At 60.6% G+C, this 16,109-nt stretch overlaps 4 protein-coding genes across 10 annotated transcripts; 3 read left to right on the top strand and 1 right to left on the bottom strand.

Moving 5' to 3' along the window:
- The first annotated feature begins 295 nt into the window (after positions 1 to 295).
- Positions 296 to 5,643, top strand: Dnajc4 (DnaJ heat shock protein family (Hsp40) member C4). 2 transcript variants are annotated; one of them, XR_007104084.1, is made up of 8 exons: positions 405 to 750; positions 1,599 to 1,692; positions 2,143 to 2,327; positions 2,414 to 2,578; positions 3,276 to 3,362; positions 3,452 to 4,257; positions 4,802 to 4,844; positions 5,499 to 5,643. XR_007104084.1 is itself a non-coding variant. In XM_047519307.1 (7 exons), exons 2-7 carry the CDS (start codon positions 665 to 667, stop codon positions 3,570 to 3,572), a joined length of 735 nt encoding a protein of 244 aa, XP_047375263.1. In that variant the 5' UTR covers positions 296 to 338; positions 649 to 664; the 3' UTR covers positions 3,573 to 3,669. The 2 variants fall into 2 exon arrangements, 1 of the variants encoding a protein (XP_047375263.1); XM_047519307.1 differs by lacking the exons at positions 4,802 to 4,844; positions 5,499 to 5,643 and adding an exon at positions 296 to 338 and having other exon boundaries at positions 649 to 750; positions 2,417 to 2,578; positions 3,452 to 3,669.
- Positions 4,124 to 7,342, top strand: Vegfb (vascular endothelial growth factor B). Of its 2 annotated transcripts, none has more exons than XM_047519315.1 (7): positions 4,124 to 4,257; positions 4,802 to 4,844; positions 5,166 to 5,362; positions 5,570 to 5,643; positions 5,817 to 5,852; positions 6,190 to 6,330; positions 6,942 to 7,342. In XM_047519315.1, the coding sequence occupies exons 1-7, from the start codon at positions 4,198 to 4,200 to the stop codon at positions 6,961 to 6,963; spliced, it is 573 nt and encodes a 190-aa protein (XP_047375271.1). In that variant the 5' UTR covers positions 4,124 to 4,197; the 3' UTR covers positions 6,964 to 7,342. The 2 variants fall into 2 exon arrangements, with proteins under 2 accessions (XP_047375271.1, XP_047375270.1); XM_047519314.1 differs by having other exon boundaries at positions 6,089 to 6,330.
- A 1,615-nt stretch (positions 7,343 to 8,957) lies between these two features.
- Fkbp2 (FKBP prolyl isomerase 2) lies at positions 8,958 to 11,716 on the top strand. Of its 5 annotated transcripts, none has more exons than XM_047519319.1 (7): positions 9,007 to 9,113; positions 10,172 to 10,195; positions 10,360 to 10,528; positions 11,045 to 11,157; positions 11,291 to 11,337; positions 11,501 to 11,536; positions 11,619 to 11,716. In XM_047519319.1, exons 3-7 carry the CDS (start codon positions 10,364 to 10,366, stop codon positions 11,678 to 11,680), a joined length of 423 nt encoding a protein of 140 aa, XP_047375275.1. In that variant the 5' UTR covers positions 9,007 to 9,113; positions 10,172 to 10,195; positions 10,360 to 10,363; the 3' UTR covers positions 11,681 to 11,716. The 5 variants fall into 5 exon arrangements, with proteins under 5 accessions (XP_047375273.1, XP_047375275.1, XP_047375272.1 ...); XM_047519316.1 differs by lacking the exon at positions 9,007 to 9,113 and adding an exon at positions 9,535 to 9,703 and having other exon boundaries at positions 10,172 to 10,194; positions 10,339 to 10,528; XM_047519317.1 differs by lacking the exon at positions 10,172 to 10,195 and having other exon boundaries at positions 8,958 to 9,113.
- A 556-nt stretch (positions 11,717 to 12,272) lies between these two features.
- On the bottom strand, positions 12,273 to 14,757 carry Ppp1r14b (protein phosphatase 1 regulatory inhibitor subunit 14B). Its single transcript, XM_047517495.1, is given in 6 exon segments — positions 12,273 to 12,546; positions 12,633 to 12,665; positions 13,125 to 13,208; positions 14,317 to 14,601; positions 14,603 to 14,706; positions 14,709 to 14,757. Coding segments are annotated over 6 exon segments (609 nt in total). The 5' UTR covers positions 14,743 to 14,757; the 3' UTR covers positions 12,273 to 12,477.
- Between the last annotated feature and the right edge of the window lie 1,352 nt (positions 14,758 to 16,109).

The following is a 16,109-nucleotide window of genomic DNA, read 5'->3' as shown; positions in this document are numbered from 1 at the left end:
ACTATGGGGTGGAAGCAGCTCTGTGAAACGTGCCTCACTGCTGAGCAGACCAACAGTCATCTCCGCGGAACCGAGGGGCCGAGGCTGGGTCAAAAACCTCGCCGAATATCCGGCTCAGTCACTCTGGGCGCCCTATCGGGCGTCCGCGCCTTTCAGCAGCTTCCGGGACCTCTGCTAAAGCGGCCCGGGGTTGGAAAGCCAATAGCGGTGTCGGGGGCGGGGTCTTCGCTACACATCCGCACCGTCTGACGAGGTGGGCGTGGCCTCTGGCCTAAGCCAATGAGAGCACAGGGGCGGGACCCGCATAGGCGCAGGAAATGGCGGCGACCGCGGAGTCCGTAAGTGGGGTGGGGGCGGGACTTGGCGTGGCTCCTCCTTCCACCACCCTCAATCACTCTGGGTGGGCGGGGGTCCAGACCCCTAAGCCAGTGCCGGGAAACACCTGGGATGTCTGGGCCAGAGGCATCGCCGGGTCCGGGGCTCTGGGGACTGATCCAGAAATAGGAGGCCGCCCCGGGCCCGCTTAATCTTCCTTTGCAAGAAAGAAACCCTTGGTCAGACTCCTTCGCTCTGCCCTAGCCACGGAGCTTTTGATACCCGGTGGGATCTGGTCCCAATGCACCCCTTTTGGTGACCTCCTTTCCCCAGCTGCCCGCCCGCCGCCATGCCGCCCCTGTTGCCCCTGCGCCTATGCCGGCTGTGGCCCCGCAACCCTCCCACCCGGCTCCTCGCAGCGGCCTCCGGGCAGCGGTGAGTTGGGCTCCTGGGTCCCCCGGTTGTTCAGGGGGTTTCTGTTGAGGGCCTGCCGCGTTTAAGCGCTTCTTGACCTGCTGAGATAGTTGTGGTTTCTCCACTCTGTGTTAAGTACCTCACTTTCATGTTGAGGACATTGAGGATCTCATCTGAGATTGAAATGATCCCCAAGGTCATCAGCGAGTTAAATGGAAGATCAGGATTTTGAGCCCAGCAAAACCCCAATACTCTTCGCATAATTCTAACGGTAGTCACGCATAACTTACCGGAATGAGGAGGCCGGGTACAAAGATGTGGATTCCTGGGCCCTGTTTTGGAGGTTCCGTTCTGAAGGAACGGAATGGGTATTCAGAAGCTACTTTGTTGTTTTTTGAGATGGGGGTCTTCTTATGTTGCCCAGGCTGGTTTTTGAACTCCTGTCTCTGTGTCTAACTAGGATGGCAGGCGGCTTGGGAATCTGTTTTAAATAAACTTTTCAGGTCTTTGTGATGCAAGGGTCTGAGGACTGACACTTAGAGAAGTCCTGGTCCAGATCATCCCCAAAACACCCGCAAAGGGAGGGATGGTCTGAGGACAGAACTGTCTTGGGACCTGCCTGAGACCTCCCAGCTCCTTCCTTTTTTTTTTTTTTTTTTTTTTTTTTTTTTTTTTTTTGCAGTGCTGGGGATCGAACCCAGGGCCTTGTGCATGCAAGGCAAGCACTCTACCAACTGAGCTATCTCCCCAGCCCTCAGCTCCTTCCTGAGGACTGAATTGAAGAGTGTGGCACAGGAAGACTGGGATGGCAGGGCAGGGGTACCTTTTGGGTTCTCTCAGCCCCTGCCGGTTTGGACCTTTCTCCACAGGTCTGGCTCCAGTAATTATTATGAACTGTTGGGCGTGCATCCTGGTGCCAGCGCTGAGGAAGTTAAACGAGCTTTCTTTACCAAGTCCAAAGAGGTACTAGCGCCCTCAAGGTGGAGAGGGAGGAAGTGGAAATCTGAGTCAGATGGGGGGGGGGTCATCCAACTTCCCAGGAGTAGACCTGTGTCTCTGACACAGGTGCCCCATTCCTTCGGCCTGCCTGGAGAGTGGGTGCTGTGCTCAAGGGTCTGCTCAGGTAGGAAGCAAAGCTGGAGGCACAGGCCAGCAATCTGCCTGATAAGCTTACTGTCTGCCCTTGAAAAACCTGGACCAGGGCATATGGAGAGGAGGAAGGCAGGTGGGGAAGGCCTAAATGAGGGAAGAGGGCTGGAGTCTGGGCTTCTTGACTCTCTGGTCTTCTGGAAGGGTGGGCAGGTCTGAGAATGAGGGTTATTGCAAAGGAGGGTCTCTGGGAGTGATCATCGGGATGGAAAGTGGGAAGGAGCACAGAAAAGGAGATAAGGAAAGTCCTACCTTACCCCCCAGCTGCACCCTGACCGAGATCCTGGGAACCCGGCCCTGCACAGCCGCTTTGTGGAGCTGAATGAGGCATACCGTGTGCTCAGCCGCGAGCAGAGCCGCCGCAGCTATGACCATCAGCTCCGTTCAGCTAGCCCCCCAAAGTCTCCAGGGACCACGGCCCATCCCAAGTCTGCCCGGCAAACACAGAGGTACAGGGGTCCTGTCCCTGCTTACCCCCACTCCCAAATCTCCTGGAGAGTCTCATCTTCACATTGTCCCTTCCTTTGCCTTCCAGCAGTTCCTGGGAACCCCCCAACGCACAATATTGGGCCCAGTTTCATGGTGTAAGGACACAGGGCTCCCATACGAGGCAGCAGCAGTACAAACACAATCAGCGGGTGCTGGGGTACTGCCTCCTGCTCATGCTGGCAGGCATGGGCCTGCACTATGTTGCCTTCAGGTGCATCCCTGTCCTCCCCAGGGTGATGGGCAGGGGGTAGGCGGGTGGTGAAGTCACTTGGTTAGCAAGCCAGACAGCACCCCATTCAGCCTGTGTGCTTGTGTCTCCCATGCTAAGCATTGCATGAAGTCAGTCTTGGAGCCTTCCCTTGCTTGGAAAGGCAGCCCTGCATGAAGGGCTAATGTTGTCATTTTCAGTTTTTCATAATTTGAATATGAATCTTTGGTGCTGGCTGCCAGGAGGGCTGGAGCCAACCAAAATCATGCCTGAGAAGCAAAAGCTTTGTAACAGCCTCACCAGCAACAGTCTTCATTTGGCAGCCGTCGCCTCCCTGCCACTCTCTCATGCATGCCTTGCCGTGAATTTTCTACTATAAAGCTGCCTTAGGGCCAGTGCCCACCGCCAGCAGCCTGTCTACTTCAGTGCAAGAGTGGGAAGCACAACCTTTCTAGGCTCCTGGGAAGCGTGTCCCCGTGTTCAGAGCTTCATCACCACTTTCAGCAGGGCAGACAGGGACTTAGGTGCCATTACATCCTGGGTGGGCCTACGCCTCTCTGTGCCCCTCTTCCCACCTATCACAGGCACCACTGGGGCAAGGAACCCAAAGATGTAAGATAGAAAGAGGCCCTGGAACAGGGTGGAGGGCTTCAGGAACTGCAGAAACTGGAGTCCCTGGGTTAACAGCAAGGTCTTGCAGGAAGTTGGAGCAGATACACCGGAGCTTCATGGATGAGAAGGATCGGATCATCACAGCTATCTACAACGACACGCGGGCCAGGGCCAGGTCTGTCCCTGCTTTATCCTACCCGTTTCCAGTCCTTGCGCTATCCTCCTGGATCCCTGTCCCGAACACTCAGGTGCTCTCTCCTCCAGGGCCAACAGAGCCAGGCTCCAGCAGGAGCGCCGGCAAAGGCAGCAGCAGCAGCAGCAGCCGCCGCTACCCTCTGGGCCTCCGCAAGGTCCAGGGATCGTGCCTCCTGGCACCGGCCCCTGAGGGGCTCACCTAGATGGGACCTGTAGTGGACTGTGTTCCCGCCTTGCGGCCTGCCCAGGGCTCCACGACGCGTGCAATAAAGTGATTCTTAGAGCTCCGGTCCCGCCGGCTCCTTCAAGTCCAGCGCCCCCGGCCCGGGCCTCGCGCTGGGGCAGCGCCCCGCCCAGTGGGTTCTGGCGGCAGCGACCGGGGAGGCGGGCCCCCTGGGCGGCGCGTCCCCTTTCCCCTGCAGCGGCGGGAGGGGGTGTGTGGAGGGCGGGCCCCGCCGGCGCCGCGCCCCCGCGCCCCCGCCCCTCGGCCCGGTGGGGAGCGCGTGTCTGGGTCACATGAGCCGCCCGCCCGCTAGCCCGGGCCCGGCCCCCCGCCGCCCCCGACGTGCCCGCCGCCGCCGCCCGCCGCCGCCACCGGCCGCCCGTCCGCCCGGCTCCTCCGGCCGCCGCCGCTGCGCTGCGCTGCGCTGCCTGCGCCCAGGGCTCGGGAGGGGGCCGCGGAGGAGCCGCCCCCCGCGCCCGGCCCCCGCTCGCCGCGCCCGGGCCCGCGCCATGGGGCTCTGGCTACCGCCGCCCCCCGCGCCGCCGGGCTAGGGCAATGCGGGCGCCCCCGGCGCGTGGCCCCCGCGGGCACCATGCGCCCCCTGCTCCGCCGCCTGCTGCTCGCCGCGCTCCTGCAGCTGGCCCCAGCCCAGGTACGTGTCCCCGCCATCCCGCCCGCCCGCCGTGCCCTCTCAAGGTTGGCGGAAGTGGGAAGGCGCTGAGCGGCTCTGCCGAGGCAATCCGCGGGTCCGGCTTCCAACTTGAGCATCGTGGGGACCCCCGGCGGCCCGCGCATCCCCCGGGAGCTCCCCCTCCTCGAAGGCCAGCTAGTCCAGCTCTGGGGCCACTCCCCCGCCCCACCCCATCCCCTGGGTGCTGCTGGGGGGCGGAGCTGCCTCAGTGCCCGCAAGAACTAGTTCGGCGCCCACTGTGCCCGCTCCTGACCTGCAACACCAAAGCTAGCCTGGCCCCAAGGCTTGGAGATTTGATGCCACCGGCAGAGCGCATCTGGCAGGTCTTGGGCCAGGTGGCCAGGACAACAGGTAAAGCTAGAGTGGAGGCCCCAGGAAAAAGGAATCTGGAAAGATGTCAGCTAGGAGGTGAAGCCTCCTGACTCAAGGGCAAAGCCCTAGGGATAGCCACAGGGCTACTTCCTTCAGGAGGGCACCTTGGGTCCAGGTCTGTTCTTTCCCACAGGCCCCTGTCTCCCAGCCTGATGCCCCTGGCCACCAGAAGAAAGGTAATTATTAAAATAATTTCACACCAGCCAGTTCTAAGGAGTTGTCATGTGCCCCGATACTGGGCTTCTTGTGTTCATCATCATGTGAAATCAAAACTCCCCTGTAAGATGCAAACTATTATTGTGCCCATTTCACAGAGGAGGAAACTGAGGCAGAGGGTTTACTGGTTCTTGACAATCAGGGCTGGAGAATACAGGTTAAGAGGGCAGAAAGGGGTTTGCTAGTGGAGGGCAGCTGTGACATGGGAACTGGGGACACAGCTGCTGGGAGCGGCTGGAGGAAACCCAGTGGGGATTTAACCCTTATGGGTCTGCCCCCAGTGGTGTCATGGATAGACGTGTATGCGCGCGCCACCTGCCAGCCTCGGGAGGTGGTAGTGCCCCTGACTGTGGAGCTCATGGGTACTGTGGCCAAACAACTGGTGCCCAGCTGTGTGACTGTGCAGCGCTGCGGTGGCTGCTGCCCTGACGATGGCCTGGAGTGCGTGCCCACTGGGCAGCACCAAGTCCGAATGCAGGTACCAGGGCAGGTGGGGCAAGCGAGCTGGGGGGATGCTGGTGCTGTGGGAGCCGAGGCAGCCCAGAGACCGGAGGCTAGGAGGCTGGGGGTTGGCGGCCAGGTCCTGGCTGTTGGACAAGCTCTTCTCTGCCCAGCCCACAGAGCATCCCCTTTCTCTGTTTCCTGCCCCTGCCTGCTGTGTCTCCCATTCTTCTCCTGAGCACAGATCCTCATGATCCGGTACCCAAGCAGTCAGCTGGGGGAGATGTCCCTGGAAGAACACAGCCAATGTGAATGCAGGTGCCAGCCAGGCCCAACTTCTGAGCTTGCAGAGTCCGGGCGTGGGGGTTGTCGGGCACCACAGTGGGGACCAGGTTTCTCAGAGTGGGGCCTAAGGTAGACCTGGGATCTTGGGCAAGAGAGCAGGATGCTTGAATTTTCTAACCCTGCTCCTCTTTGTCCCTGTCTTTCAGACCCAAAAAAAAAGAGAGTGCTGTGAAGCCAGACAGGTGAGTCCCTTTGGGCTCCTGCTGGAGGGGTAGGAGCCCAGGCCCAGCACCCAGAGTGTAACACGTGGGTGGCCAGGGAGCACACGAGTGAGTCAGGAAGCTGTGGTCCCCTCTTCTTCCTCCCACTTGTTTCCCCTGTCAGTTTCCTTCTGCTCCTCAAATCTGTGCCTTCCACCCAACCCCAGGTCCTGGGAAGACTCGCCTTCCCACCCCAGACATGTCGCTTCTCCTCCTAGGGCTGCCACTCCCCACCACCGTCCCCAGCCCCGCTCTCTTCCGGGCTGGGATTCTGCCCCTGGAGCGCCCTCCCCAGCTGACATCACCCATCCCACTCCAGCCCCAGGACCCTCTGCCCACGCTGCACCCAGCGCCGCCAGCGCCCTGACCCCGGGACCTGCCGCTGCCGCTGCCGCTGCCGACGCCGCAGCTTCCTCCGTTGCCAAGGGCGGGGCTTAGAGCTCAACCCACACACCTGCAGGTAAGGGTTAGTGAGGTGGCACTAGTTTGGGAAGGCATCAAGGCCACATCCTGGAGCAGGTCCAGGGTGAGCCTGCCAGTGGGAGAAGGACCAGGGAAGGGAAAGCTGTTGAGTGTGTCCAACAAACGTTTACCAAACGTCTGCTGGCCCCGGGTCAGCAGGAACCCAGCTCATGTCAAGCTCGGAACTCAGGCTTGGGGAGAGGTTGTGCCAGCAGAGAATGCTAAGGGTCGTCATTGGGGGTACCTGACATTATATCTGAGGTGTCAGTCATCTCCTGGAGGAGGTGACATCTGCCTGGAATAGAAGTTAGGAGGACAGTCGCAGAGGTCTGGGCCTTCCTAGAAGCCCATGCCGTAGACATTTTCCCCACTCTGTGGGCTCAGCAAACAGGATATACTGGACCCTTCTTCACCTTTGTTGGCAGTGTTTCTCACCACCTATGTTCCACAGTGAGATCGTGGGGTGACATCATGTGGGCCAGGCCACGGTGGGGCTTCCTTGGGGATTCAGAGGAGAATAGGGTTCCCAGTAGGTCCAAGGGAGTTCATCAGGAGAAGCCGGGGCTGCGTTCCAGCCAACGCCAACAGATCCTCTCCTCCCTTCCTCAGGTGCCGGAAGCTGCGAAGGTGACATGTTACCTTTCAGATTCAGTGGGCCACTTGCCTCACAGGTCACCCACAGTGGGAGAAGAGAAGAGCCTGGGAGAATAGCCCAACCCCAAGGCCTGGAGCCTGCTCCCGGGCCTGGGTCTCTCAGAGAGCTCTCCTGCCATCATTTGCCTCCCGAGGCTGCCGTCTAACAAAGTCGATGAGGAGACTTGGCAGCAGCAAGAGGGGTCACATGCCAGCTTAGGGGGAATGGGGTGTCGTCTGGGTTTCTAACTAACTTGTGCAACTGAGCATCTTACACCTTGCTCCTGCCTCCCCTGAGAAGACCCCAACCTCCGCAAATAATGGGCTTTGGTACAAAAACTGTGACTCCCCAACCCTGATAAAAGAGATGGAAGGAGCTCTCCCTGCTTGTGTCACTGTTTATCACTGTCCAGACTGGCTGGTTTGGGCAGGAACGTCTGCATGGCTGCCTGCTGGATCTGGAGCTTGTGTCATATTGTGCACGCAGAGGCGATCGGGCCCAAGGCCCCTGGGCAGGCAGATTCCAGGCAGAGCCAGAACCATGGATTCAGCACCTCTGTGTTGTTATTTGTTGTCCCCTACTTATTACAAGGTTCTGCCTTCTATGGTCAGTGAACTTGAAATGGGCCCCAGATGTGCTGAGGGACCTTGGTTTTCTCTGCCCATTTCTTTTTGTGTCTGTTTCCCTATGTGTACATGGAGGGAACCGCTGATTTCTGTGTTTGGGGCCCCTAAGCTCCAGACAAGTCTCAGTTTGTCTCCATGTGATAGAAAACACCATTTCCCTGTTAGGCTCTAAGGCTGCACACCTGCTCTGACCCCGCCTCACTCTTGCCGAAGGCTTATGACTGATGGTGTGTGGGAGATGAGTTCCTCTCCACTCGAGCCACACAATCTTCTCCACCTTCACCTCAGCACCTCTGTGTTCTCATCTGCTGCTACTTGAGACTTGTCTGAACCTTTTTCCTGTAGCCTTCAGTGCCCAAGACTGAGTGGCAAGGCAGTGAGTGCCGGTGTTTTGCCCTGCTAGGGCAGGACATCCAGAGGCAGGGTTAACCCAAAGCAGCCACCCCAACGGAGGCTTTCTCTGAGGTACTGGGTCAGAGGGTGTACTCGTGGACTAGTAGACCCAAGGAAGGAGTGGGTTAAACTCCTAAGGAAGTTCCTGAAAGGGATTACTGGTTACAAATCATTTTATCATCGGTAAGGTCAATTACCATGCCAGAGGTCAATTAGAGTGGGACAGATGAGGATTCAGGCCCTAGAGCTACCACCCATTTAGTCCCACTAGACATGCATGATGCTGCCTGCCCATAGCCTCCTGGCTTACTGAATTCTGAGATGTCATGATTTTCTTTCTTTTTCAACTGAAGAAACAGAAAGGCAAATTGGCCTGGAAATTAGGCCTCACGTGTCTCCCCAACACTGACCCTCGGTTTGACTGCCTCTCAACTGCAGGTTGATTACTTGTTGATTCCACCAGTTGCGCACTAATGAATGATGGGGGGTCCCTGAAAATAACTTGTGGGAATGGGCCCAGGCAGACCACTCCAGCCGTGACTCGGTGCTCAGTGTGCAGAGCCAGGAGGGCATGGATGCTGTAGGAGAGAGGAGGGAAAGCGCCTCCACCAACGACAGGGCCTGGGGCCGCACATCGTCCCAGTCCTACAGAGGTCCTGTGGGGTGGGAGTCAACAAGCCCATCCACCAGGCAAAGGAAACCGCTCAAGGTCACACAGCCACAACCAATGGCAGATTCGGACTTCAAACCCGAGTGTCACTCCGAAGCCCAGTTCTTCCCATACGAGTGTGGGTAACGAAGAAGCCAGGGCCAAGCAGGCCTGCCGTGGAAGAGGCCGGGGGATTCAAGACCCCCTGGAGAAACCATGACTGCTTGACCAAGCCATTCCGATCCTTTTGGAAGTCGTTTTGACCGAACTCAATGGACTACAACTCTACCGGAAGTGACGCAAGGGTCACGTGGCGGCGGGGAGGCGGAGCCAGGGAGAAGAGGCGCTAGGGGCGTGTAGCAGCGGGTTTCATATAGTCCAATGAGGGAGGGCGGCGTGGCCCGGCCTGCAGCGACAAGGACGCGCCTGCGCAGAGGCGGCTGCACGAGCGGGGTTGACTCCGGGGGCGCGGCGAGGAGGTGAGCGGGGGCCACAGCCCGGGCTCGGGGGAGCCGGGGTGCAGGAGGGCAGGCTGGATCAGGCCGGGCAGAAGCGGGCCGGGGCTCCGCGTGTCAGCGAGGGATAGGTGACGGGGGAACTGGGGGCCGGGGTCGGAGCTGTCTGGAGATGCCGCAGGGGGAGGGTTCTCACGCCGCACGGGGCGGAGCCCTGGAACTCGGGGCGGGACGTGGAATAGAAACGGGTGGGCCCTCCAAGCGGGTGCCGGTGGAAGGCGGAGCTCGGCTACGGGGGGCAGAGCTAGGACGGCTCGGGGTCGGAGCCTGTAGCTTGGAGGAGGATCTGGAACAGGTGGAAGGCGGAGCCTCGGGTTCGGAGACCGAGGGGGACGGAGCCCAGGCACTGGGGGCGGGGCTTCAGCCGATGAGTGGCGTGGCTCTGGTTCAGGAGAAGGGGTCTAGTTCTTCCGAGGGCGGAGCTGCAGGGTCGGGGGCGGAACTGCGCTCTCTAAAGGGCGGGGCCAAGGAGCCAAGCGAAGGGCTAAGCCTGAGTAATGGCCCAGGGCGTCCACGCGGGGGCGGTCTCCGTGGTGGCAGAGCCTGGGGACGCGGTAGGCCGAGAACTCCCCCGGGAGAGGTGGTGTGGGTGGAGCGGACTCGGCAGCCAGCCGACACCGGGCCAGTCTGGGTGCCTCGGAGGCCCCCCAGGGCTCAGAGCTGGGGCGGAGCCCCTGGAGGAAGCACAGGGCCAGGCTGGGGGGTACCTCCGGAGGACCGGGCCTCCCCGGAGCCACCCAGCGGGGATGTGTGGGTGCCTCGGGGTCGACCCCCTGCGGCGGCCGCAGAGGTGTGGGTGTGCTGGGCAGGGGGCGGCTGGGTGTGGCGTGAGTGGGGCCGCCCGGTCGGGGCAACTGCTGTGCAGCCAGATAGGGTCTGGACTTTGCGTAAAGGGACGGGTGGGAACTGAAGAGCAGAGATGGGGACCACGAGGGAGGGAAGGTCTGGGGGTGAGCAAAGGGGCGGGGCCTCGGCTGCTGTGGCCTCCCCTGACCCCCTCCCCTCGCTGCTGGGGTCCTCAGCCAAGCCCCCTTCTCACTGGACTGGTAAGTGTGGCCGCGGAGCCCGGGGAGAGGGCGGTGACCGGGACAGGGGATCCCCAGGGGCAGGCAAGGTTTCGCTGGGGGTGGAATCCTCTCGATACCTGGTCGTGCTCCATGCCCCCCCCCCCGCCCCTTCCGGGTCTGTCGGTCGGGGTCTGTGCCTGCAGAGACATGAGGCTGAGCTGGGTCCTGACAGTACTGTCCGTCTGCCTGAGTGCCCTGGCCACGGCCACCGGGGCCGAGGGCAAACGAAAGCTGCAGATCGGGGTCAAGAAGCGGGTGGATCACTGTCCCATCAAATCGCGCAAGGGAGACGTCTTGCACATGCACTACACGGTGGGTGAGGGGCGGAGCTTCCTGGAGTGGGTGGGACTTCTAGGGACCCGAAAGAAGTTAAGAATCTGGTTCTCCCCCAACCAGGTGGGTGACCTTGGGCAAGTCGCCTCTCACCTGTAAACCCATTTTCATGCTTCTTCCTCACCCTTCACTGCCTGCTGCCCAGCTAGGGACCAGTAGTTTTTTTTGTGTGTATTAGGGACTGAACCTAGGGGGTACTTAACCACTGAGCCACACCCCCAGGCCTAGTTTATTTTGAGACTGGGTCACTAAGTTGCTTAGGGCCTTGAACTTGTGATCCTACTGTCTCAACCTTCCAAGTTGTTGGCCCACACCACCTGCACCCACCCTACCTACAAACACACCAGCCAATTTTGAGAATGAACTGAGCTACCCCAGACTCTGTGTCCTTCAAGGACTATGGCCACAGTGCTACGGGGGCAGGCCTGAAGAAGGCCGGCTGAGGAGGGGGTTCAGGAGAGGCCTCTCCTCACAAGCCTTTCCATGGTTCCACAGGGAAAGCTGGAAGATGGGACGGAGTTTGACAGCAGCCTGCCCCAGAACCAGCCCTTTGTCTTCTCCCTCGGCACAGGCCAGGTCATCAAGGGCTGGGACCAGGGGCTGCTGGGGTGAGTCTGGGGTTGGGTGGCTGGGGTGTGCATGGAGCTCCAGGAGGTGAGCTGTGGGAGACAAGCTCCATGGTTGTGCAGTGGGGCTGGGAACCTGGGTACCGCCACATGCTGAGCATGTGTCCTCTTGCAGGATGTGTGAGGGGGAAAAACGGAAGCTGGTGATCCCATCTGAGCTGGGTAAGTGGTCCCTCTGCCCTCTAGCAGGCCAGTGTATCCCCTCCCATCTTCATCACACCCTCCATTTCTGGCCTTGCTGCTGCAGGACCACCCCTCTCTCCGCCTGAGTTATTAGAAGAGGATGTGGCCTCAGTTCACTTTGTTTCTTGTGCATTTTTGACAGGGTATGGAGAACGGGGAGCTCCCCCAAAGATCCCAGGTAATTCCCCTTCTTATGACCCCACCCCACCATCCCTTTCCCTGGAGCCTAGGTTCAGGTTTGACCCTACTTCTCCCTCCAGGTGGTGCAACCCTGGTGTTCGAGGTGGAACTGCTCAAGATTGAACGTCGCTCAGAACTGTAGCCAGCTGCTGTGGGGGGACAGGGGACGGGTGGGGGGGGGGGGCAACAAGGACCAGACTTTAAAAAACAAAAATCCTCAAAAATCCTCAAGGAGTGGACCTGTGTTTCTTTGTGGGCCCCGAGAGTCTGAGCTCACGGCTTCAGGGCTGGGGCACGCTGTGGCCGAGGGCTTGCCTAGCACACTCAGGGTCCCTGGACGCTGGTTTTGATCCCTAACATAGCAAAACACCGTGGCTCAGTCTCCCCTTTCTCCAGGCGTCTCCCATCCTGCTCTCTTCCTGATGGCAGAGCCTTGGATGTCTAGGCTCAGTGGCATGGTGACCCTGCCCTGCCCAGGGGAAACAGTGTTCATGTCTGTCTGTAGCTACTCTGCTCCCCAGCTCCTCTAGTGCATGGTCTGGGAGCCAGCACAGGCCTACTGCCATGGCCACATGGCCCTTAGGAAGGCCTGTGGCCACCTGGGGAGAAGCTGAGCTGGCAGCAGTTGTAAAGCAAAGTGTCCCCCTTCAAAGACCAGCCAAGCCTATTAGCTGCTCCAAAGGCAGATCCTAGCTTTATTAAAGGGCCCGCGCCGCAGTCAATATAAAAACACAAAAAGTCCCATCAGTTTAATAACAATAAAAAACCCCAAAAATGGAAAACTGAGGGGGCAAGGGAAGAGGCCCCTAAGCCAGGGGCATGGGGAGCCCTGCTCATGGCACCAGGCCTGGCCACAGGGTCCTCTGGTATTGCTGTTGCTACGAGGTCGGGGACAGCGATTGTCCTGTGGGAGCCACCATTCACCTGGGTCAGAGACCCTTATTTCTTCTGGGGTGTACTCAGCTTCTGCATGCCCCGGATCTTGTCCAGCAGGCCAGAGATGAAGGCCTAGACAAAGGGGGACACATTAGGGAAACTAGACCCCAAGGTGACAGGAGCTGGGGCTCCACCCACCCTCTGGGCAAACCACTTACCTCAGTGGGTTTGTAACAGTCAACCAGCAGCTCCTGGTAGGTGGGGTGAGGGAGGGTTAAGTACAGTGAGTTCTTAGGGACGGGGGTCTAGAGTTCCCCTATACCCACTTCCAGGGGACGGAGACCAACTTGAGGCAGAAATGTCACAGCTAGGCGAGTACAATCAAACCCATTTTTCAGAGGCAGAAGCTGAGGCCCGGGGCTAGAGTTATAGCTCAGTTGGTAGAGTGCTTGCTTTGCAAACACAAGGCCCCAGCACCGCCAAAAAAAAAAAGGCCCAAGGTAACAGAGCTAACTGACTCGGAATGCAGGCCTGGTGCTGGGGAGAAAGCTCAGTCGGCAGAGTGCTTGCCTTGTAAGCACGAGGCCTTGGGTTCGATTCCCCAGCACCCAAAAAAAAAAAAAAAAAAAGCAGGCCTGGCTCCAGGGCCTTGCCTCCCTAAGGGGCGGTGCCTCCAGGCAGCCCTCTGCCTGCTGCCCAACCCTCCTCACCTTGACTCTGGCGGCCCGGGTATCATCGCTCTCCATATCCAGGAGCTCATCCACGTCAATCTCCAGCTCTGGGATCTCTTCTTCCTGATATGGGGGTTGGGGAGGAGGGGAGACCAGGGCCTGAGTGGGAGAGTGAGAGGGCTTTGGAGTTGAGGTCCCTGCTACCTCAGCACCAGCTCGGCCTTTGCTCAGCAGACAGGGCAGCTGCTCTGAGAAGGAAAACAGATCAGCCCTGTGCCAAGGCAAACTGCCCAATGGGGGGAGCTTCCTGTCCCTGCCAGTAGGCACCAGGGGTGCCAGACAAGGCCAGACAGCCGGGGCTGGGGACCTTGGGCTGGGAACCTGGCAGATGCGTCTCCCCAACTTCCGGGCTCCCCATCTCAACAGAGCACTGGTGGGACCAGCTGTCCCAGTTCATCACAGCCCCCTCCCTTCCCCCAAACACCTGTCACAGCTTCCTGGGAGTGAGGAGGAAGTAAAGGGTGAGGGGTCAGTGGGAAGAACCCATGCCTGGTAAAGTGGAAACAAAGAGCCCATGCTTTGGGGAGGGAAGGGGCGCCCACCACTCCCCCCTCCCCACCCCCCAGGAAGCAGTTATCCCCTTCGGAGCCAGCTGCATTCCAGGGCTAGGCTAGGGTATGGTGGCAGCACGGGGCAAGCCCACTCCTCCACCCTACCCCCGGGGGCCTGAGTCACCATCTGAGCAAACAGGGAGTCATGGGGTGGAGAACCAGAGCCCAGAGATGGGGCTAACTTGCCCACACACCAAGACAGGGCTCCAAGCTAGCCCATTAAAACGACCAGACCCTCTGGAGTACCCTCATCAGTCAGGCTGGTGCCTTTTCACAAGTCTAAGCTAAGCTGGTAGGTTAGATCTCCTTCCACCATTAGCCCAGGCTAGCCCCCTGCCTCCTGCCCCAGGCCGGGCTGTCCCTCGAGGTCTCTGGAGGACACCACGCTTGACCTGGGGAGTGGCATGAGCGAGGCAGGGTCTGAGGCAGCGGAGAAGGCTGGAATGACTTAGGTCAGACAAGAAAGAGCATTCACTGGGGGCGGGGAGTACGGAGAAGAGGGGTGCGCGCGGAAGCGGAGCTCCCATTGACTCCGGTGACAGGCGAACTCACGGTGGGGTTGCCGGGCAGACCGACTCGGGGACCGATCTCGGGGTGTGGGCGCGGGGTGGGGAACACACCTGGCAGTCGTAGAGGCGCGTGAGCTGTTCCAAGATCCACTCCTCTAGGTTGAGGCGCTTCCGTAGCTCCTTGCGGTCGTACTTGACGGTGACCTTCCCTTGGCGTCTCACTGGGCCCTCGTCGTCCGCACCGCCCGGGCCCTCGCCTGCCGCCCCAGGGGGGCTCTGAAAGTACACGCGGGGCCCAGGGCCACCACCGCCCGGCCCGGGGGCCGGGGCCGCCAACGCCGCGCCCCCCGCGGGGCCGCTGTCCGCCATGGCGGCCGCCGGGGCCACGTGCGCGCCGCGGGCCCCTCCCTGCGCCGCCGCCTCCCGGACGCCCGCCGGCTGGCTCCGGGCCGCTGGCTCGGGTTAGCTCGCGGGCTCGGTTCCGCGCGGCTCCGCGGCGAGCGCGGCGGAGGGGGCGCCCGGGGGCAGCTGCAGCATGCGGAGCCCCCGGGCCTGGCCTGGCCGCGCCCCGCCCCCTCCCGCCGATCCGCCCGCCCTTTGTCCCCCGCGGCCGCCGCCCGAGCCGCCGCCGCCGAAGCCGCTTTCTCTGTCTCGCTCTCTTCCTCCGCCCCCCGACCACACCCCCTTAAAGGGCCAGCCCCGCTTTGGGCCCCTCACCCCCACCCCGTCTCCAGGAAGCGGGTAGGGGAGGGTCCGGCCTGCAGGGGTCTGGGCCAGGCGTTCGCACCCCCCTAATTTAACCTCCTAGCCCCAAACCCAGGCTTTCTAAGCAGCCGGTACCAGGACTTGCGCACCCGCCAGGTCTCTAGTCCTCAATGGATCCTGTCTTATTCTGTCCTCATTGAGACAGAATGAGGGGCAGCACCGAGGCATGGAGGGGAGTGGGCCCCGGGAGCAGGGCGCGGGTCCGTGAGGAGTCGTGGGAGACCCTGGGGTCTGGGTCCTTCGACTCATAGCCCGCAAGGGACAAGCGGGCTCCTCTGGACGGAGCGACACGTGGACCGGGGTCCCGGGAAAGGAGGAGTGGAAAAGGCGGGCAGGAGCTGCCCAGGTGCCCAGACGCCGTACTTGGCGGGGGTCCCACGCCCCCAGTGGAAGCAGCTCTGGTGGGGGTGGACAGAGCCAGTTCCCTGGCTAGAAGGGCCAGACCCGAGGCAGCCACCGCCCACCGGCCGAGATGGCGGCGGGTCGGGATTGTGGGAAATGTAGTTCGCGGTCAGCCCGGGAGCCCACCCGCCCACGAGGCGCCGCCGGGCGGGAGGCGCAAAGTTGTTTGGGCGTCCTCCTAGGGCCGGCCGCCCTGGGCGCAGCCTTCCCCGCCCCGCAACCTGAGCGCTTACAAAGGAGGAAACTCCGGCGCCGAGAACTGGCCCATGGGGGAGCCGGGACTCAAGATAATAGTAACAGCTGAGCCATCAGGAGCGTTTCCCGGGACCCTCACCCGTGGATCTACCGTGAGGGTGGCTCCTCTGTCCCTCACACCTCTCTTAAGCAGACCAATCTTCCCATTCCCTCAACGTTTGATTTTCTGCATCGTTAAACGGACTCATTCATTCGTTCACTGTTTGTCTCCCACTTCTTGATTGTGGGGTGGCCGGCCTTGCTGCTGATGCTTCTCTGCAAACGCGCTGTATTAGAAAATCACCTGGTTCCCGCGGAACTCCAGCACCTGGAATTGTCGGACGTCTAGCAGCCAGCTCCACACTGAATGACTTTCTCAGAAGGTTGTCAAGATTAAATAGGAGTGTGGGAAATTCAATTGTAATCCCAGAGGCTAATGAAATCACAGGGCTAGATAAAGGGGGAGCTGAGATTTTGAGCTGTGTGCCTCCCACCCTAACTAT

The sequence above is a fragment of the Sciurus carolinensis genome, chromosome 11 (genome assembly GCF_902686445.1).
Source record: "Sciurus carolinensis chromosome 11, mSciCar1.2, whole genome shotgun sequence".
NCBI lineage: Eukaryota > Metazoa > Chordata > Mammalia > Rodentia > Sciuridae > Sciurus > Sciurus carolinensis.
The sequence above is the reverse complement of the archived record's forward strand: the minus strand, read 5'-3'. Positions and strand labels throughout refer to the sequence as shown.